This window comes from Lissotriton vulgaris, chromosome 7, assembly GCF_964263255.1.
Source record: "Lissotriton vulgaris chromosome 7, aLisVul1.2, whole genome shotgun sequence".
In the NCBI taxonomy this organism is placed as follows: Eukaryota; Metazoa; Chordata; class Amphibia; order Caudata; family Salamandridae; genus Lissotriton; species Lissotriton vulgaris.
This window is the reverse complement of record NC_141695.1, coordinates 968,745,525-968,768,662: the sequence shown is the minus strand read 5'-3', so window position 1 is coordinate 968,768,662 and position 23,138 is coordinate 968,745,525. Positions and strand designations below refer to the sequence as shown.

At 43.8% G+C, this 23,138-nt stretch overlaps 1 protein-coding gene across 1 annotated transcript in view; it reads right to left on the bottom strand.

Annotated features, from left to right (window-relative positions):
• HMMR (hyaluronan mediated motility receptor) overlaps window positions 1-23,138 on the bottom strand; it is a 488,049-nt gene that overhangs the window by 439,723 nt on the left and 25,188 nt on the right. The window contains exons 2-3 of the mRNA XM_086931406.1: window positions 15,153-15,251; window positions 153-244 (exon numbers count right to left, since the gene is read on the bottom strand). Of these exons, the coding sequence (XP_086787532.1) occupies window positions 153-244; window positions 15,153-15,251 (191 nt within the window). The remainder of the gene's footprint in view (window positions 1-152; window positions 245-15,152; window positions 15,252-23,138) is intronic.

Below are 23,138 nucleotides of genomic sequence, written 5' to 3'. Positions count from 1 at the left end.
TACGGCATCCAGCTCCCCGTTTCCTGAAAGAAAAAGGTTAAGAACGAATCTTGTGTCAATCACATGTGGAAGTCAAGTACGATACAAGACCTGGGTAACAAAGGCAGGAGGCAATAAACAAACTAGCCCCCTTTGTAGGTAAATTGTCTTACTGTTGAGCCAAGAGAAGCTTGTTTTCTAGGACGTGTTGGTGAGGAAAATTCCCTTTCATAATCCAGACTTTGCGTGCTGCCAGCCCCATCATCTGCAACAGGAGATAAAATATTTACAATTACACATGGACTAGAACTAGAGAAACTGCAGACAAAGAAACCCATAAATTATGAAAAACACTAACAGGACACCTTGAAGGGGGGGTGGGGGGGCGAGAGAATAGCACTACATTTATAAATAAGACCTTTATTCTTTACCCATTCGATCTACATGCACCATTTAATAGAAATGACTAAATTAACGATGTCTGTTACTCGTACACAACTAGGAGGTTATAAGCATAGGCACACATAAATCAACGTTTTGACCTACAGTTCTGGTACACCGGTTCAGTAAGAATTCCCCTCCAATTGGATAATGTGACAGCTATGCAATTTAAACAGCAGAAAAAGCATGTGAAAAGGTGTTTGTCGATAAACAACTTGATGACTGTTTCAAGAATTATAGGACACGTGGAGACCATTGAGACAATAGCATGGTTAATTAACACTGAATGCATTTTTGTCCTTTTGTGTATTATGTATGTAAGAGCACCAGACAACGCCACCCTCTTGGCAGCAATAGGATTGTGGTGCATTGGACTCAAATCAGAAGGTGGGCGCCTTCAAATCAGACTGCTGGTGAAGTTGGTGGAGAAGGAGATCATATCTATTCCAATAGACTCAATCATCCATGGTCCTTTCTTCTTTTGATAACAATTGTGAGCAGAACTTGACTAAATGTATTTAACATTTGTTAACCTTGTATAATCCAAATACTTCCCTTGGTTTTAATTCTCAATCTATGTTCTGTCATTTATCATTCTTGTTTTTATTTCATTAAATTACTGTAGAGTGCTAGTGTAAGTGCTGACAGAGAAAAATTAAGCTATAAAAAAAAAATAGAGTGGTTTGGCACAGATTATTAGGGTAGTGCAACTAGTGCTTCCATGAAGGCCGGGCCTCATTCTATATAAATCATCCTGCCTGCGTCTTGAAATCCTGAAGAGGGGTATGAAGTGCCACACCATGGAGAGACTGGTACGGCTTGTGAAGATACGCAGGCCACCAGATTAACAAGAAAACCAAATCCCAGAACAGAATACAGCTTTCGTTACTCCATCGCATCCAGGAGGTGGCGGACTCTACACGCAGCTCGGGATACCAACATGCAGATCACCTACATCTGTAAGTTGGGGGGGGGGGGACGACAGCTAATGTTCTGACTGTCACCAGGCGTTTGACTTAACTCATTTTTCTGCACCACTTGCCCGAGTGACGGCAAGGGGCTGAAAGCAGGAGCTGCTCCCACAAGGCGTAGAACCAACACCAGACGAACATATCACCTACCCTGGGCCAACTACAAGAAAATACGCTGGCATAGAAAGAGGACCAACAGTTTGGCAGCCATCTTTGAAAAGCCAATGCTTTAAAGGGTACGCAGTGCAATGGGGGAACAATTTCCTTCAGTGAAGAAGCACTTCTCAAAGTACATACAGCACGGGAAGTATGAAAAATTCCAGTCACTACCTGGGGTTTTCTATGAATGAGGTATTAAATCAGCGGGTGACCACTCCCCAATGAAGAGTTGCAAACGGCCCTCTGATATATTCCATTCCGGCCATTGAAGTCGGTCCTAATCAACTCTCGTTCACTCCAGCATTAAGACTCCAACGCCATCATATATTGAAGACCAAGCACCTACAACAACTCTTTCCCGGTAGCGGAGGCTAATCACCAGCACTGGAGTGTTACACAACTCCTCATGACTTCAGCTCGGGAAATACAAGAGATTGCTTTAATGCTGCTCATGAACGAGCTGGTGGATATCAAAAGGATCAATCGCCACTTAACTCTGACAATTGAAACAATCAAATGCAATAGGTCTCGCATTTGCGAGAGTTTAAGCTATTGGCATGGTCAATGACAATGACTTATTTTTCTGTTTTCATAATGAACAAATAAAAGCCATTGTTACTTACAATGCTGTTGGACTTGGCCCTTTTGGCAGGTTCACCCCTAAACTTTTCATCTTTTCTGTGATCTGATATTAGTAGATTTTGGCCTCAGCGCACTTTAGCACTGTGGTCCAGTGTAAAGTGCGTGCGCGCTCTGAGTGCGTGTGGTGAGATTGGCCTGCCCTCCCATTGGAATGCATGGGTGATGTGTGTCTCCCTGGTAATTCCTGGTATGAGAGGAGGGCAGGGGCGAGTTTAGTATGTGCAAACTCGCGAGAATAAATGCTGCGCGCAGATTTATGGTGGAGGTTTTAGAAGTTGGCATTTCAGTGTGCGGTGTCTGCCTGCCTGATGTGAATTGCAGGTCTGCCTTGTGATTGACAGGTGCTGGATGGTGTGGTTGGCTCCAGGAGCCAGGATGAGCCTTCCCAGTGGGGAATAGGGAGATCTGCATGTAGATGGGAGGGAGGAGTTGTACCTGGGACCTGAATAGGGCTGTGCCTTCCCGCCATAATGCTGGCTCCGCCCCCTGTGGCACGTCTAATCCATGAGCCCCCACCTGACAAAGCGGAGCAAAACAAAGTGCTCTAAAGCTTCCCTATACCAGTTCTAACTGGTATCCCTAACCCCTGACACAAAGGGAAATTAAGTATAAAAGAATGGGCTGTGACCCCATGAAAATGTGCTCTGCTGTGCTGGCCCGGACGCTGGGGGCTGCTGCTGGGCTCCAGGAGGAACAGCCACAATGGACTGCCTCCCTGCTAGAGGGAACTGTGTGCTGGCTTGCCTGAGCCCAGCCTTGTGCCCCCCCCATGAACGTTGCCTTTTATTTGGAAGTGTGCTGTTCAAGGCAGGGGAAACCCAATAAACCCTTGTAGGCTTGGGCACTGTATAGTTAAAGTCAGAATCTGCTACAAGGGACTTGTTTGAGGAAGGTTGGAAATCTAATGAGTTGTACTTATGTATCACACTCAAGGGTATCCACAGGATGACTGACTTAATTCAACATAGCAAATGTATTAGTGGAAGGAGGGAATACATAGAGCACAAAATTGTGTTTGAAAAATTTTTTTACTTCAACAAAAGACGGGAGATCAATACAGACAAATAAATTGGTGCAAGAGGTCATGAACAGAGATACGTTATATTTGCTCTGCAGTTCACAACTAAACACATCAACTCCAAATGATAAATTACACAACCTAAATTAATTAATAAAAAATGGTTGTGAATTGGTGACAAAGCAACTGTGAAGGAGATGATGGAAGGTCGACGTTTCGGTCTAAAGGGCGGACGTCTAATAGACCATCATCAGGACGATGTTTTTCTATGCAGAAGAAAACTCCCTTGAATTTTCATCTGAATGCCAAATAAACTCAGGGACAGCAATGGCGTGGAGCAAGAAGTCAACCACAGGGCACTTGCAGGGATATGTGGAGATAAAACCACTATGGTCAGCAGTGTTCCAAAATATTTAAAAATCGAGTAGATAGCATTCGGATGTTTTCAAAAGAATAGTCAGACAGCAAAACAGAATCCTTGTCAGTGCGTCGGAAGGGCGCTTTGCTCTTCATTTGCTAGGAAAGGGGCTCCATTTCTTGCCTTGGACTCCTCATCCCAGGAGCGCGTGGACTCCGCAGCACTAAGCTGCCTCATCTACAGTGGGAATCCATACATAGGGATTCCCCCGCCATTTTTATTCATTAAGCAGCTGCCCACCCTGCATCTGTGCGCTGGACAATACGAGCAGGAGCCCACCCTGCATTTCTGCTTATGCCACAAGCGGGTACCCACCCGCGTTATGGCTGCCCTTTTTAATTAATTCCTATGATCGGGTGCCCACCCCGCAGTTTTGTGACGTGGAACGGGAGCCTGCCCCGTATTGCAGCCGCCAAAGTAAACACGGAGGGTAGTCGCGCTGCCCACGGCAACCCGGAAGTAGTAAGTAAAGCCCTGGTTGCGGGCGGGGCCTGAAATCGGCCCGGAAGAGGTTGCCTCTGCTGTTGAGGCAGAGCACTGCTCCCCAGTTAGTTGCCGTAGCAACGATAGAGTCGCGGGGGAAGCCGTCACCAGGAAAGGAGCAGGACATGGAGGCCTGAGGGAAAGCTGGCCGAAAGGAAATGCGGGTGGAAAGCAGATGGGAGACTACCCCTCGCTCCTATGCCCGTGAAGCCAGCCGGACGCGAGCGTGTGAGCCAGCAGGGCTCCTGTGCTCGTGGGGAGCCCCGCCTGCTACCGAGCTTGACGTGCTGACAAAAGGGGACTGCCGGTGAGTGGTGGCGCTCGCGGTGCCACAGCAGCGCCGCAGTTGCGGGCCGCTGCAAGGTGGGGGCAGATTGTGTTGAGAAGCCCCAGTGGGGGCCCAAGAGGCACTAGGAGTGCCAGAATGTATTTGGACAATACTCCTGCAAAAAAGCAGGCAGCTGCGACCTTTTGGGGGGTGGGGGGGGGGGGGGGGTGGGGGGGAGGGGGGGGGGGACGGGGGGAAGAGACTCATTTAGAGACCCAGAGAGAGGCTCCGGGGGCACGTGCACATGGGCAGCTGCCACGTTTAGGTTGTGCACCTGCGCATTTTACTTTGCTGCTTTTGCAGCCCGCCCTGACATTCTGGACGTTGGTCATTTGAGCCCGTGGAAAAGGCCGGTTGACCTAGGGCCAGTTTTAGTGTGTGCCCCCAATTGGGGTACACTGTTTCTTGCTAATGATTACCTAAGGGGATTCCTGTGGTTTACGCCAGATGAGATTCCTGCGTAATGTGATTTGTGCATTCTATGGTTTCAGTTGCAGGATCTAATGCGAAGGTCATTCTTTTACCAGTAGTTACTGGTTGTGCTCTACATGTACTATTTGTGCTACATCTACTATTTCTACTAAGTGAAGATTCTGACAGTGGTCCATGTGGCCCAGTCATGTGTGTATATAATCCCCTGTATATATTGCCCAGCGCCAGTTGGCACAGTGTATATTGTGTGATTACTATCTAATGTGTTTTATGATAATACGAAGGCAATTGTTGATATAACCTTGTGTGGAGTTCCTTTTTGTGGTGTGCCTAATGTGTTGCTGCTGGGAGTGTGTTGCGCAAACGCTTTACACATTGCCTCCGGGATAAGCCTGACCCCATGCCAAGCTACCAAGGGGCTGAGCAGGGGTTATCTTTGGCGTGTAACTCCCTTGCCCCAACTAGAGTGGTGTTCTCGGCCTGGCTTTGGAGCAAGCCTTAGCCAACCAGAGATCCCATTTCTAACAAATGCGAATTGCTCAAACGCTTGTAAATGAGACCTATTCCATTTCAATGAAGTGGCCACCATTGTCGCAGCCTGCTTGGAAAAAGAAAGCAGGCATGGCGCACTGAAAGCTGCAAGAAAGCATGTGCCTGCAATAGGAGAAACTCGAAAGAAAATAGTGCTTACACACTAAATAAGACCGACCGTGTAACAGAAATAAAAAAGCCAGTCCTCATGGGAGGTTACAAAATGAAGACTAGGTGCTACTAAGGAGGGACTAACAAGCCTAATAACTAATCAGAAGCCAGCATATACAAAAGGACAATGACAAATCCCAATGGAAAATATAGGCAGAGATTGGGCAGGGCTTTAAGTCTATATGCAAATTCAGCATGCCTCGCAGAGCAGCGCATGCGCTGCCCAATCTCGCCCAAAAAAATTAATAAAGAAATGAGCTGGTGTGCCAAACGTCATTCTAGCAAAAATATTCACTTATAACCCCTGCAAGTATTGCTATATTTAACATCTGTAATAGCGGATCAAGTAATTTTTACAAGAAATTAGTTTTATAAATTCCGACTGACAACAGTTACCAATTAATTTGTTTACACTGTGCAGATTCAGTTGCTAGGGTCAATGGCTCTTTCGAATCAGGTGATGTCGCAGTTGTTGAATTTGTTTCAACATGGTAAGTGCTGAAGCAGGGTTTTCGCAAAATAAAACCTGCTCAAATTAAACCCTCAGTAACATTTATTAACAGTGTGCGGTGAGAAACTAATGTGGAGAAGTGCTTAAAATGAGGGAAAATGGTACTGTGCATGCTTCTTGACAAATGCTGCTTTTGTGCACATTTTTAACGTTTGCTAGGAAAATATTAACACTGGTTGCGCATGGATAAACAGCACTGGTTGGGTGTGTAATGGAAAGCCTTGCAAGTGATTAATGCCTATGCTTGTTTTCCATTGAAGCATGGTTTTCTGCTCTGCAGGAAATCTCTTTTGGGGGTTAAATGAAATGAAAATAGATTCTGAAAATAAAAGTGAAGGTGGAAGACAAGTGTCCTTCATGATTCCTGTGTGCCTGCCAAGAGTTTGCTGAAAGAAATAATTTCATCGAGTGAAGGAACATTTCCTCTTTATGCGGCACAAGCGGATAAATGTGACAATTTGCTACATGACCCGGATCAAGGAAACGGGCCCTTCCTTATCCATTCTAGTGTAGAGAAATCTTATGTTCTGACATGAATGCAGGTTGGACATCTGGGTTTTAGGGTGTAATTGTGGTTCCTGATGGGAAGGGTTAGGTTAGTTGGTGGCTTGCTTTCATACCTGCTTGAGGCAAGGCCTTGTTTGCTGTCTCCTATTCTTGGGCTCACTGTTCCTTTCTGACTTAGTCTTTACCTATTCAAATCTTCTTGAGGGGCCCTACTGCTCTCATGGCTAGAGCCGTGTTCTTATTTATTTGGGTTAGTGTAGACAGAAAACTGAACTTGCATAATTTGCAAATGTAATAGGTCTCTAAACCTTTTTTTTCCCCTTCACCTTTCCACTCCTTTGTGCACTGACATATGAGATTTGGTTATCAATATTTCTTTGATATTGTTACCCTGATCTGATTTGTGCTGTATTTTGGTATTGAGCATTTCAGCTTATTTAGTTAATTATAAATAATTAACTGTTTGTCTTAGAGGCGTTTGTTTTAGTTTTAGGAGTATTTTAGAAACAAGTATTAGTTTGCCAAACCCTGTCAACTATAGAAAAGATTGCATCCCCATAATTGGTATGATGGATGTGAAGATACAATTTGGTCTTTAAGTTTGATAATTTAGTATTTCACTAACTCAAGCGTGAACTGACTTTTTAGGTATTGAAATTGGGCAATGTCTGTAGAAAATTATTAGTCCCGGATCGCTGGATCAGTTTTGGTAGCAGAGGATGGTTTATATAGAATATTTTGGCAAATTAATGGTGGAGTTAGGATACTAATATGAAAAGTTAGCGTCTTTGTTTTATGTAGTTTGTAAGTAGGGTACGGAGTTGCCCGACATCCCGGGATGTTGATTTAGCCCGCAGGGGCAGAGGAAGTGTGGAAAAGTATCACACTGCAATAGTACTTTGTCTGGTGTTGCAATATCAAACAGTGAAAGGCTGTTGATATTTTAAAGGGACATATTTTAAAGAAAGGGAGTAAGCTGGATGTAATAGTGAAGTCCTCTTCTGAAACTTTAGAAAGTACACTTAAAGGAGTACCGAGACCTCTTTTCACTTGATTGAGAAGAACTAGAGTGACGCTGGTTATTTTAATATGTGTAAAAGGTTCTCTTGAATGATTGAACTATCTTTTCATTTAGTGGGGCAGACAAAGTAGCAGCGTTTTGTTGTTTCTAATAAGAATTTATTTAGAAAGCCTTTATAGAGTATTACCGTACTATTTTGTAAAGGCGGGGTCAGTTGTAGGAGTTGGACGTCACGAAAAAAGCAGCGCCGACATTGGTCAGAATAGTGGGTGTGTATTGTGCAGCAATTCGTTTGTGCGAGTAGCGCTGGTATAGTACGAGAGTGAAGCGGAATTATGGAAGGATACCTTGATTTCTGAATTAGCTAACGAAAAGAGTTGAAATAGTTAATAAAAATGACAAGATTTATTTAAAAAGATAAGCCTATAGGTACTAGTGGTAATTCCTGTACCTCCTGCAAGATCACCTACTTTTATGATGTTAGAGCGTGGCTTCATAGGTGTACATGGGTAGAGAATTGGGTGAGCTATACAGAGGATGATTGAGTTTTAGCTTTCCCAGAGCATGGTACGTTTAATGTGCAAATTTTGGAAAATGTAATAAGAAATTAATTTGTTAAAACCGAATCCTAGACCCATGCAGTATGAGACGCTTGAAGAATAGGAACATGAAGCGTACAGAGGAGCGAGATAGGAATGGGATGAAATAAGAATACAATGAGCTTGTATTCCGAAGCTTAATGGGATGCTCAGATGAATCAGCGGAGAAGAGATGTAATCATAGATGGATTATATCCAGTAATGGTTGCTGAGGGACAAACTGGTGGAAAGTGCAAGGAGCAAAAAAATGTAGAGACTTAAGAACTAGATATGGATCCAAATGAAATTGATTGAGTTATTAGATGAGATATTATTGAAAAGACTTCCACCTCATCAGGAGAGTCCGGATGGGATTACTCCAAGTGAACTATTAATTGAAATAGAATTCCACAAGTTCCACAGGCGTCACAAGCTACACAAGTCCATTAGCTTCACAGTCTTCATCAGATACTCTAGGTTCACAGGAGAGAGATTGAAATGCTCATTAGAGCCAAGGAAGAATGGACTCAGAAAATTGATCATTTGAGTTTAAATGCAGAAGCGTTGTCAGTCCTGGTGACAATTAGTCCTTTAGTTCCATTGAATAGTGAGGGTCAAAATATTTCAAGAGTGCATGCATTGACTGTTCCAGTGAACAGTGTTAGGGATGTTAGTGGACTAGAATCAAATGAGATGGGTACATCACTGATTGACATTGAAGTAAATGGAAATGTGTTAAACTCCAAAAAGGTGTACACAGATTGATCCTAGAGACTTAATGATAAATGTGATTGAAACAACTTCAGTATCGGGGGGGTTCAGTGGAAGCTTTGCCAAAAGAGTTGGAGGATTTGATTAGAGGAATGGAACCTATTAAATCCAAACCAAGTATAGATATAGATAGGTTAAGAGTAGATCTGGAAGAAATGATTGGTACAATAAGTTTGGGGCGATTGAGTAAATATCAGGATGAGGAGTTGTTATTGTGTAAGAATATTACATTGAAAGCGAAAAATTTGCATGAGAGGTTGGCAGAAGCAGCACAAGAATATGGAGTGGATAAGGAGAAATCAAAGGCTTTACATAAGACATAGGTTGGATTTTAGCTATAAGGATCTAGAGAGTTTGAATGCCTCTGGTAAACGTTGCAAATAAAGGAGTTGATAAATACTTTGAAAAGATAGGGTGAATTGGAACGATGGAAAGGTGGATGGCCAAAAAGGAATTAAGAAGCAGTTGCAAGTAAGGGTGTGACAACATTTTCTTTGCTTCCTTTAAGAGAGACCAAACCTGCTGAAATGATATATCCAAATGAGAGAAGTTCCGGGTGGTGGATATGCTCATATTCCTTGGTCATATTGTCTTTACAAATTAGTTCCCCAAGTTGAGAGAAAAGCCTATCGAATGTTACAAATAGGTAGAGAGGTGTGTAAAGGTTTTGTTGAAAGATTTGGATGGTCTGTTTGATATTGTGGTTCCAGCCGATTTATGGACTGAGTGCAAGATTGCAGTAGATTGGCCAAAGGAGGAATATAAGAGATGTTAAGACAGGAGAACCTTCAGAAGAGGGGGAATCAAGAAATCTAATCAAGTGATAACTTATTTGAAGAGCAAAATTTCCCCAAAGGAAACAGATTGGGTTAAGACTGACAGGACAACACAGGAGTCAAAAGAAACAGTACATGCTTACTATGAGAGACTTTTACAGGTATTTAAGCAGTATAGTGGTTTTGAAAGCATATCTGACAAAGATGTGGGACATTTGGTGTATAAGTTTGTGTTTGAATTGAAACCCGAAATTAGTAATATGATTAAACAACATTTGATTTCGTGGCAAAACAGTGGATTAAATTGAGGTATGTAAAGTATTGTAGTGATGATATTGGATCTAGGCATAAAAAATTGAAAGTGAAAAGGATGTGGACACAAATGAAAGAGGCTCGACCTGCACCACGAGAGACTTTAAGGGCCTCATCGTCCTGCACTTCTCACAGGTACTGTTTGCGGGTCTTCCCGACACCATAGCTGGCCCGCGACCCATGACCAGCCAGAACTGTTGGATTTGTTGTTCACGACACCATGGTAGCCCCGGACGGAGCTATCAACATCGAGAAACTGTTTGAAACCTATTTTGATAACTACAGATTTTTTTTGATTCTTTTACTTAAAAGTATTGTGGATTTTTTTTTTTATCATTTTTGGTCTTGTTTTAATTATATAAAAAAATGGGATATTTTTCCAAATTGGTGTGGTGTCCTTTTGTAGTGCGTACACTGTATTACTGTGGGTTATGTGCAAATGCTTTACACACTGCCTCCAAGATAAGCCTGACTGCTTGTGCCAAGCTACCGAGGGGGTGAGCAGGGGCTATTTCAGGAGTGTAACTCCCTTATCCAGATTAGGAAGAAGTGTCCCTACTTGGACAAAGGTGCAAGCCCTTGCCAACTAGAGATCTCCATTTCGAACAGCGAGGGATCTCAGGAACTGAGAATTTGACAGTAACAAGATGCACAACTCTGAACCCAGCGACTTTGTTGCAGAGTTCAAGTAGTGAAGTAAAAGATGAAGCAGATCAAGATTGTTTGGATGCGACAGTTGTGCAGAAAACCAAGGCCTGACATTAAAGACACCATTGTGAGAATCAGATTGTGTCATGTTTGTAGATAGTTCTTGTTCGAGGGATGCAAGTGGTTTTGTGTGCTTCTTATGCTGCCTGTACAGCGGCCATGGTTCTTTAAGCATCTTGTCCAAGAAAGGTAAATTCAGCACAAATTTCGGAGTTGGTCGCTTTAACCAGGGCTTGTATAATTGGCAAAAAATGAATAACCATATTTACATATAGTGAATATGGTTTTGTTGTGGTGCATGATTTTGGTCAATTGTGGATGCAACATGGATTTCGGACTTACTCCGGAACACAGATCAGAAGTAGTAAAAATGTAAACGTTTTACTGAATGAGTTACAATTGCCCAAAGAGACTGCAGTGGTCAAACGTCTGGCACATAAATCAGGAAACGATTATGTGACAAGTGGGAATAGATATGCAAACCAAGTGGCTCGTTCCTGTGCACAACGTTCGGTTTCAATTAACAAAGGAACAGAGAAAAAGAATACAAATTGTCACTTGATGGTCCCTTCTGTACAAACATGGGATGCAGTTAGACAGTTGCAAGAAGAAGCCAGTGAAGAAAGATTTGGATTAAATCAGGTTGTACAAGGAGACCGAAGGATAAATTATGGGCGTAGTGGATGATATTCCAGTAAATGCCAGACTGCTTACTATCTCAAATGGCAAAGATGTACCATGGAGTAACATGTGGGAAGAGAATCTATGATTAGACTCTTCAAACAGTCATGGTACAATCCTAAATTCAGGGTTATTGCAGAAAGTCTTTGTCAAAAGGTGTGTAGTGTGCCAGCAGCAAAATCCAGTTAGGAAGACTTAATTGGGGTGGACTGGAAAAGCAGCAGAACCTTTTACTAGGTTACAGGCTGATTTCATGGAGTTACCTCCTTGTAATAGATTGAAATGTGTGCTGGTTTTTGTATGTCTGTTCTCGTTGGGTAGGAGCATATCCAACAAGAAATGATAAATTAACAGTCGCTAAATAGCTCTTGAGATAGATTACTAGATTAGGATTTTCAGTATCTTTAGAAACAGATCGAGGTGCGCAATGAAATAATTAGGATGATTTGCCCAGCATTTCAAATTGAGCAAAAGCTGCATTGTGCTCATCGACCAGAAGCCTTTGGTGTTGTAGAGCAAATTAATGGCACTATTAAATCAAGACTTTCAAATGTGTGCATCCACAGCACTAAAATGGTCTGATGCTCTACCCTTGGTATTAATGAGTTTGAGCAGTATTCCTGATAAAGACTAAATTATCCTTCATGAAGTTATAATGGGAAGAGCGATGAGACAGCCAATTGTACCAGCAAATCAACTGATGAACATAACTGAGGATTTGGTGCTTGATTATTGCAAAGAATTGGCTTATGTTGTGGGTTCTGTGTCTCATCAGGTTGGAGAAATTGCAATCACAACTCCGCAACAAGTATGATTAAAGCCCAGTAAAGTGGAAACTGGTGAAGCATGTGAGAAGGTTGTGTCTGGAACCTATGTGGCATGGCCCAATACCAGGTAATACTGGTGAGAGTGTTGTGCGCATGCAGTGACCATGGTCGGTCTCAGAGGGGGTGACATACCATCACCTATCTTTAACCTATGGACTGTCTTGTAGTGTTTTGACTAGTCTTTTATGAGAAAGTTAGCTTACAATATTATTCTAACGTGGTCTTCGTGTTTTCAGACATACCTATTAGAAAGAATAGGAATAGTCTGAATAGTGCTGAAAATGCAGAATATATGGGAACACAATTTTCATAAAACAATAGATAAAGCCCCCATTTAAATCCTCATATGTTAGACAATGCAGACCGGTGTACTGATTTTTAAAACTTCTCTAAAATTTGTCTGTGTGGTATTAGCAAGATATTTGAGGGCTGTACTTACTAGAAGAAAGACTAACTGGTGTGCTTGCAAATCCTGCATTGTCAACCCCTGGTGAGTTACAGCTACTACTGCTGAAACAAGGCCAACAGAGGGACCAATGGTTGAGGCGGACTGACCTCAAGGGCAATGGTGGCATGAGCGCTGGTGGAGTCCTGTGCAATAACGTTTGTTGGTGCCCCCTCAATGACTCCCTCCGCCACTGATTCCCTCACTACCACCCTTTAACAGTGCCCCTCAAGTCTCCATAACCATACACTCACTCAGATGAATTTAACTTGATTTACAGCGCCGCTCATACCAGTGTAGGGTGGCAGAGCACTTTACATCGCACTCCTTACACTGAGACAATTACTCATGTGCGTGTAAATCTTTGTATAGGAAATGTTACATAAGACAAAGGACTACAATGTGTTTGAGTGACATGACATCCATACTAGTACGCAGTATAGTTTAATAGTGATTGGTTTGGAGAAACACACTGAAATTAGAATGTACTATCATGATTGGGGGAGTTCTCTTTAATAACCAGAATTGATTTCTATTCAAATGAACCCTTTTTGCAACCATAGGTTAATCAGACTGGGGAAAACATGAAAGTTAATAGCTCACTGTTCTATTTTAGGATTTTGACTTATAAACGGCAAGTATCAAAAGGATCTCACTGACAAAAGCAGTAACCCACTGACCCATTTACATTATGTGCACTTTGTGATCTGGATGGTACATGTTATTTGCAGCAGGCAAATTAGCCTGCTGTGCTACCTTTCCATGAGGTCAAAACTTCCACTTGACAAAACTCCATCTATCTCTAGGAAGAACATTATTCACCGGAGTTTAACATTTTTATTGTTGCCTAAAACTGCTAGCGGCCAGGCCGGCTCAGCCCTGTTCATAATTATTCTGACGCATAGCATTTTAAATTTGAAGGCGCAGTTGCATGCTCATATATGTTAAAAATTTTAGCGTACAGGTGCTGCCTCCTTGGCAGTGTACCTCAATTGCAGTATGGTCAGAGGGGCGCTAGAATACAGGACTAATGCATTTTAATGCTGTGATGTGGACACTAGCATTAAACTGTGTTAATTGAAAGCCTGATGCGGCCCTACCCTAACCCAGCCCTGAAACTGCATTTGTTAAAGTTTTCATATTAATTGCAGCGCCCATCGTGAGCTGAAATTAACATGAAAACTTGAACAAATGCACACATGCACACAATCAACCCACAGCCCAGCTCCATTAAGAAAAGAAATGCAGCAACATAACTGCCAAGGTTTCAAATTGACATGTGGGATGGTTTCAAACCTGCCTTAACATATACTTCACTCTATTTGTGAGGAAATGCACTGTCTTCACTTTTTTAAGCACGTTTGGAGTGATATTTGGCGCTGCACCCACATGTGTGGTCTGGTTACTGGCGCACATAGCCATGGATGCAGCACACAGACCTTACACTGCCGCACACAGGAAAAATATTAGAGGGAACATTGACCCTTAGGACCCCAGTCCCCAGAGCCCGACCCCTTTTTTAAAAAATAAAAGAATAAATGGGAAAGGGTCCGCGTGGCCATCAACCTTGTTATTTATTAAGAAGCGCAGGTGGAGCTTGCGTGGACACAATGCAAAACCACATGTCTAGATGTCTAGCATGGGGAGCACATGATCACTATGTGTAGTGTGCATACTGTGTTCCGATTGGCTGTGTGTTCCTAACCTACTCACTTTATGGTGATTTTGGGAACGAGCGTCCCTCCAGCCAAGCGTGTTTTGTTGGGGCCAATCTCCTTAGATCATGGTTGATTCGCTGGGTTTTCCTGTTTGCATGCTTGTCTAAGGGTTACGGGTCTCTCCTAACCCTCCCATTGCCCCCTTACCCCTTGTATCTGTCCATCAGTTGCTTCAGGCCTAGGTTGCAGGGCCTGCCTGACCACGTATTTCTTACAGTTGGTTGAGGTCATATCGGGTGAATTCAACGGAGATGAGAGTTTCGTACATATATTGTCGTGTACATCCTATCACTATTAATATAAATTAACACTTACAAACCAAGCACCCCCAAGACCCACCAACGAAAACAAAGCTAACCAAAATTTTTCCGATATACAATTCTTTCATCCAAGAACTCATTGCAAACGAATTTTAGGGAACAATATGGCCAGAGCAGAATACTCAAACTTTACAACTAATCAGCTTGTGAAAAAATGTAACAAATAAAAGTCAAAGGGTCAGGCTGGAGTACCAAATATCCGGTTATGTGGTTATTTAAAAAGGGTCCCGTTTACTGCATAGACCGCCACAATTAGTTGGGCAATAGAGCATCTTCGTTTCATTGTACAGAAAAAATGTGGTCCTTACTATGAACATTTTAAAAGGGTATGAAAACATGAAAACATGGAGATTGCTGTACGATTGTTTTTTTTTTATGTTATAAGAAGCGGTCACGTTGCTCACCCTTCGATTTCTGGAATCTTTGAGATTTTGTAAAGGATGTAGCTCCTTTAATACCATCACGGTCCTTGACATCATATGAACCAGGAGCTGGGGCACAGCCTGGGGGGAGAAAACAATTCAGTTTGAGAAGAACATGAGGAAGGACTGATTTAGTTAGGGCAGAGAACAACGAATAGTTAAGGCCAAGACTACCAGTGCGCACCGGTGGAAACTGGATGAGCTAGTACTGAGATCAATTAAAACTAGTGGAAACAGGAGCAACAGACATTCGCCATTTTACACACTCCTCTAGAACACCCCCCGCCCCCCTGGATTACCATGCATATCTCAGTAGATTCCTCTACTGCCAAGTAGTAGGAGGACTAACCACATAAGGAATATAGAGAGAAGTGCAGAAATTGCAGTAAACAGCAGAGGAAAAACAACCAGCCACAGGACTTCTGCTTAGAGTGCAGTTTCTTGAGATGCCAGCAGTGCTATATGAACCTTTAGTAGAAGATTACTCAAATACAGATTAGGTCACAGCAGCGATTTGAATTATAATTACTCCTATAAAATAATGATATACTAAATTTAACCTTTTTGTGCGTTCATGCTACAGGCAGCACTGTATGCACGATTACACCTCTGGACATCTTACTTGAAGGTAGTTAAATAGTTATTTGCAGATTGACCAACATGTTTAATATGTCACTAGAACGAGGACCAGAACCGAGTAAGATTAGACAAATGTAGCAATAAAAATCTCTCCTTATATCTGGAAACCAACAATGTCTTACATTTTTCTCAGGTGAGATTCAGGCCAGGCAGCAGCACAGAGACAGTCCTGCTGGCAGCCATGGAGGAACAAAAAAACCACCCTGGATCAGGGTGGTTCTGCCGCCCTGATCCTACTGGATCAGAGCGCAGCTTTTGACACCCTATCCCACCCGGTCTTAGTCAAAATGCTGGAAGAAGGTATAGCAGGAGCACTTAAATGGCTTACCTCCTTCCTCTATAACAGAACATTTCAAGTCTGAAGAAGCCACACAATAGGAACTTCCCTCCCTAAAATGTGGGGTGCCTCAGGGCTCCTCTGTAAGTTCGAACTTGTTTAACCTGTACGTCACCTCATTGAGGGAGGTCATAAAAGGCTTCGGCTTCCCAATATCTTATGCGGACAATATGCAGATCATCTTGCTCTCTTCACAACTAACACCTCAACCCAATTAAACTATTGTCTTAGACCTGTTGTAGACTGGATGGCAGAAAGCAGCTTTAAACTAAATTTAGGGGGGGGGGGGGGGGGGATATATATATATATATATATATATATTTTTTTTTTTTAAAAGGTCATGATTGTGAGAAAAACCCGCGAGGTGGATGGAAATGGACTGGCCAAGTTGTCCAGGCAATCAACCCACACCTAAGTCAGAGGTTAAGAGCTGGTGCTTCTGCCTCGACAATCTCCATGACAACCCAAGCTTAAAATTTTTTTTTTTTCTTAAAGAAATGCGACTAGTGGCAGTATGCATTAGACTGCTTAGAATATCGAGAAAGCTTCCGAAATGGCTACCTGAACCATGGCACACAAAATTAGTGCAAGGTCTACTCATCTCAGCACTTGATTATGTGAACACCCTGTATTTGATAAAGTCTGAATGCTGTTATAAACAAGCATTTACAATGCAATGGTCTAGGCATTGTTAAAGTTAGAGCTATTGGCATTGCTCATGACATTTTTATTTATGTTTTTGTTTTTAAAACAAATAAATGGTATTGTCATTTACAATGCCAATAGCTTAATCGCTCGCAAATGCGAGACCTATTGCATTTGCACACACACACACACACACACACACACACACACACACACACACACACACAGACAGAGCCACACACAGACCATCCTTCTCTCAAAGGATCTACCACTGATCATAGCCCCCACCCCCATGAGATCCGATCAGCTGCACACATTCCGGGAATCCGCGGAATGTCCAGCTGCGCGACAGTCATCACCTGCTGAGACCGGGGTGGGGACTTCTACTGTAATGTGTGTGGGAACGGGCTTGAAGCGGGGATTCAGAGGATGTCTTTCGGTACATCAAAGTGTTTGCAGGAATGTGTCACTGTAATAAGGATCATAAACCTATGTATAAGAGGCCAGGCCTCAGAGATGCGGTTAGAGCACCTTGAGAAGATACCCTGTTGTCTGATTTGATGTGTTCTGCTCCGTCGGAATAAACTCTTGTTTCCTGCCTTCCAGTCTCCAGCGCCTGCCTGTTTGATAGATTCGAGTGGTATGAGAGGCGGTTAACGCTGGGCAATACTTAAAGGTTCTTGGTCGACATCGGCCCTACCTTTTCAACATTCCTGGCTTGAGCAGAACCACTGCACCTGGGAGTCCCATTCTCTAGATGAGCAAGGCAGGCAGGTACTCCGGGGTTTTTTAAGTTACTATCCACAGGAAACGCCAGGATTTAGCAGGAGCAGGTTCAAAGATCAACAGGCTGGTAGGGCTGGGGCCAAGTCAGTTGTTGTCCTTTTGTTAAAGGCTGCACAGCAGGTAGTCCTTGTTGTTCTCGTTTCGAAATCGGGATCTGAGGGAGGAAGGAAGGTTCAGGGTGCACCATAATACTTCATTTTGGGGAGTTACTTGTGCAGAATGCAGCAGCGTGACTCGTTCTGAATTTTTCTAAACGTCAACTCATTCAGGATGGCCTGGAGAAACTGCATTGGCTGTCTATTGGACAAACAATAAAATTCTAAACAATTATTACACACAGGGCTATACACAGAAAAGTTCCACTTCTATTCAGACTAAAGTGGTAAAATACACACCTCAGAGCACTTCGCTCAGTAAATGAAATTGGTTGGTTCCCAGAACACTCAAGACGAGAGCCGGAGTGAGGGTGAGTTGTGAAAAAGCCTTCCTTGAGCGGAGAAAGTATTCAGGGTTGCCTAAAGACGGTGGCCGCAGTTGATGTCAGCATTTGGCAACGTGAAGACAATTGTAACTGGGTATCCTCTTACAGTTATATCATAGCTTTATTAGCTCACAGCATCTCTTAATGGAGCGCTTCGATTGAGCTATTGTTTATGTAATAGGCGCTTCTGCATCCATCTCCTTCGGCTGAACGATTCGATCGCGCTCGAGTTAACGGCCATGCCGTTCTGGGGGCAGGGCTTTCCCCTGCTGTTAATCTTCCTCCTAACCTTTTCATACTTAGTGTGCTGAGACAAGCCATCTTTCAGAGCGTGATGATTCAGTGTTGTCCATTTCAGGTGAAACTCTTAGCGTCCAGCCTCAATTGCTGGATTCCTCGATTAGTCAGCTGGGGTCCAGAGCCTCTCGCGGAGACAACTAATGTCTTTCTGCAAGACTAGAATCTTTTCCGGAGTTATGCTTTTCTCCCGTTTGCCATGATACCCAGGCTTTCTGCACTGGTCTGGAGGCAGAAGGCATACTGGTGACACCACATTGGTAATTCTCAAGTCTGGTATCCAGTTCTTCTGCAACTTTCTATATATTTTCCATTCCAAATTCCCCAGCCTCCTCTTCTGCTGACGGACTCCCAGGGAAACTTGCACCCTGTGGGTTAGTGGTCTACAGGGGAAGTCCCGGGCCTTTCTGCGAGGGTTCCTCCCTGATCAGGAAAGTATGGGCAGACTCTACAGTCAAGAGTTATGAGTCTTCTTGAATAAAGTGCTCACGCTGGTGTATGGGACGGGGTTTGGATCCTGTGGGGTCCGATGTAGTCAACTACTTGTCTGAATTTGTAGACAAGGGTTTGGCCTATCGTTTGATTAATGCAAGTAGGTCAGCAATACCTGCATGGCACATGCCCATTCAGGACATTCTTTTGGTATATAGATTGTTGAGAGGCATACACCAGTTGTTTCAACCTCACCCAAGGAATTTTTTTGTGGAACGTTAATACAGTTCTACGTCTGCAGCAATTCTAGCAGGATAACTTACCTTTCCCATAATGGATGCTCCTTTGTCTTATCTTGTGTAAACAGGTATCTGATGCACTGGGCCTTGGAGGTTACGGCACAGGTGTTCACATCGAACAGGGTGTTGCTCAGCACACAAAGTCTAACACTAGAGTCGTTCACTAGCGGGCCTTCCCGGGTCACGCGAAGTGGTGTGATACGTTGTCTCAGGACGTCCGAAATGATGACAGGAATACAGGCCTCCAGGGGTGTCACAAATTTTCCTCTCCCTCTTGAAGTTTTTTAAAGCAGTGACAGCTGCCACGATTGCCCGTTGGTAGAGATGGGTGCTCCATGGAAGCGGTCATTGATACAGCGGACTTCGGAGCCTATTCAGCAAGGGGAGCCATGGCTTTGAAAGCCTTTACACTTAGGGGGGTGGGGAGGGTCGCCAAGATGACATCCTCAGAGCAGCAGATTGGTGTTGGACTCCACCTTTAAGGCCTTCTACTTTAAACCAATTTTGGGCATGGCTTCTCTGGTGGTCAATCACTTTTGAACTAGCATAATCTGAGCCTCCAGTCCTGCCATAGAATATAAAAATGTCCTAGCTACCGTAAAAGAAAGTCAATTCTATTAAGGATGCGGAGGAGAGGATTATTTCACCCAGTAGAATCGTTATTCTTACCCTCCCTCGAAGTATGCTGTCTACAGGTTAGCCAAGTATAACTCAGGAGGGTTTTGGATTAATGTATATGTATGGCTAATTAGGTTTTGTGAATTTACGATTGTTGATTAACCCGTCTCTTTAAAGCACAGTTACCGGGATACCAGGCGTTTATCAATTTTCGGATACGGATTCCTTGTCTTTTCAGGGCTTGACCAGAAACAAGATTATTAATGGAGAAGTTGGACCAAGTGTTCGCCTGAAGGAAGAGGAAGTGCCGTTCCTGAATGTTGTTTAACCCTTTCGCTGCGGCGGCTATTCCGCCGCAGTGCTAAGGGGCGGGGGGCGCGCGGCGCTCCCACGCTGGTGACGGAACCGCTCCGTCATGCCCCTCGGGTGAGCTGTGCTTGTGACGGAACGGTTCCGTCACGGCACCGCCCGCTCAATAGAACGCGCCACGCACACGCAAAATAAGCGCCACGCAGGCGCGGCGAGCGGGCTGTGATGGAACCGTTCCGTCACCAGCACAGCCCACCCGAGGGGCGTGACGGAACGGTTCCGTCACCAGCATGGGAGGGGTTAAATGGGAATGCCTCTGGTTGTTTTACTGTACCATACAAAGGCTCGTGGGATTTGTAGTCTTGTTCTTACATAGTTTAATGCTGCTGAGCAATAAAATGAGTAAAGCATAATCCACGGCCGCGCAGTCTTAATAGAGTTGAAACTTTCCTTCACAATAGCGAAGACATTTTAAATTCTTCTGGTGACAGTACACCACACTGAGGAGGTCCTCATGTTTAAATCCTGTTGCACTATGACCATTGCCTGTTGATTAAAATGATGGGATAGACCATGGCAGTCTGGATGTCACTGAGCTGTGTACCAAACCAAGATCAGACATTCAGGGCATCTCTCTGGAAAGCCAGATTATATGCTGCAAGTGGATGGCTCTTGCTTGAGGGAGGAGAAAAGGATTTTGAAAAAAAATCTCATTCCATTTGCACCTTAGACTGTGCAGTGGAAGCCTCCTCTTTGGGCAATGTAACCTCTGCACAGGCAGCTAACTGGATCGCTCACACTAGCGCATGTTATGTCTCTAACAAGAGCAGAGTCATCTACACGGACAGCCAAGTACTTCTTTGGCATGGTCCATTGTTTTGGACAGTTGTGGTCCCAGCAGGGTTTCATGACCTCGACTGGCTCCCCTTTAAGAAATGGGCATTTTTGTTATCGAACTTTGACACTCTGCAAATGCCAGTCTAAGTGGTGGGTGTGAAGTGAGGGAAAACACAAGAGCAAAAACGATTGTTACTACTGGTAACAGATTAGAGTTATTAAAACTGCCAGATATTGCACTCTTGGATCTTGCAAATTCAGTGGATATTTTCCAAATGAATCAGAGCAGAACACCTCAATGAGTTTTCTGCTGCCCGCTGCAGATACATGGGAAGAGATGAAAAGGTTGCAGAAAGAAGCACCAGAGTGTGAGCAAGAGAGATGGACCAGGGCAGAATAAAGATGAATGGTTGGGGCGTCTGAGGTGTGCGCTAGGGGTTGTGGCGAGACAGGAACATTATTTCATATACTGTGGGCCTGCCCCAAGACTCTATAGTAGAGGGGCCTGGCTCGGGTGATGACAACGGTTATGGGGACCCAGGTCCCGGTAGATTAGAGATGGCATATTTTAGGGGTGACTGGCGATACAGTCTGGCCCAAGAGGGCCAAAATCTGGCTAGCCTTGGCATGAGTGGTTGCGAAAAGGACCATCGCCTGAGCATAGCGTGCAGGGGAGGCCCAAACAGAGTAATTCCTGAAAAAACGATTTGGATTGGTGTCAACTGGTACAACAGTCCATATATCAGAGCAGAGGCTGCCCACGTAAATGGGAAAAGATATGGGGGGGGGGGGGTTACACAAACTACAGGGACCAACTGTCAGTGGGAGGGAGACCCTAGGATGATAAAAGAATCAAATAGGCTGGCTGTACCCCAGGTCATATTGGTTGAAAAGGCGGGGTAGTGGAAGATTTTGAAATGTGGACACTGCTATGTACCTGTATATGCCAAATCACCTACTATGTATACCATACAGTTTTCTACTGAAGCATTAAAATGTATTTTAAAAAAAAAAAGGAAGAAAGATGAAGTTTCGCTCTTGGTAGATGGTCGTCCCATTTCGCCCAATTCAGTGTTGCCCCCTGAGCACGTTATTCCTTCATGGTGCTAGCTATATATGCAGAGGTTTGACGATTCATCTATCTTCCAAATATTAGTTTGTCTGTGTAATTGCAGCAGAGTTCCCTCAAATATTTGCTGCATGCCAACAGCTGAAGGCAAGGAAAACGCAAGTCACGTATGCAGATTAACTTTGTCTCTTTTTCCGATGGGTGTAGACAGACCCAACTACGAGGAATTACAGTTTTAATTTAGCCAAATGTTCGCCTCGCCCTGGGATACGGATTCCTTTTTAATCAGATAGCAGTCACTTCAAGAATGAGAAGCTGAAACTTGTATGCAACCTTACAGGTGGGCCAGTGGTTCCACTGTAGTTACCAACCTGAGCCTTCAGGCAATGAGGAGCATATAAATTGGGTGCTGAAATTACAAAGATGTGTGCATTAATGTCTATAAGGCGGACTGGTACCCTTCAACTGGTGTTGAGGAGTCCGGGAAGTATTCTAGACTGGAGGACAGGACTGTCCCTACATGAAATCATCATGTGGCTGAGTCATGATACTACCTGCTGTGCCCACGATTGCACTTGTAAATATTACAGATTACATGATTCTTGACTACTGCAAAGGCCTGGTTGACGTGGAGCATTCTGCCTCACCATGTTGATTTGGCAACTCCCCTCCCAAGGAAAGAAAAGTGTCACAACATCAGTCCTGGCCACAGGGCCTTTGCGAAGTAGCACATGCAAGAATCGTACCTGACCCCTTTAGGTCATGCTGCCACAACACATTCAGAGTGAGACAAGCTGGGGAAGGAATGGTGACAGCAACTACAGAGTTATAGGGGCAGAATTCAGCACTATCAGAGTTTAGACCATAAAGAATAGTGCACACAAGTTTTTCAAAAGTAACATCGAGACAAGAATACTGCCTGTGGTGAATGAGCCACAGTGACTGAAACTGAAGAACCTGTAAGTGCATCCTCTGAGCCTGGAGAAGGAACCAGCAGTGTGACCAGAGGATTGGGGCAGGGGCTGAGAGGGGGGACGACAATGGGTAGCAAAGGAGTGGAATAAGTTTATATGTCGGAAGAAGCCATTGCACAAACCATGAATGACGATGCAGAGCAAAGTCAGTGTCAGTGACCAGCCAGTAGTCAGGAGATCAAAGAACCCAAGTGCCTAGCTGAAGATATTCAGCTCCTGAATCAACATTTGTTGTGAAACTGACT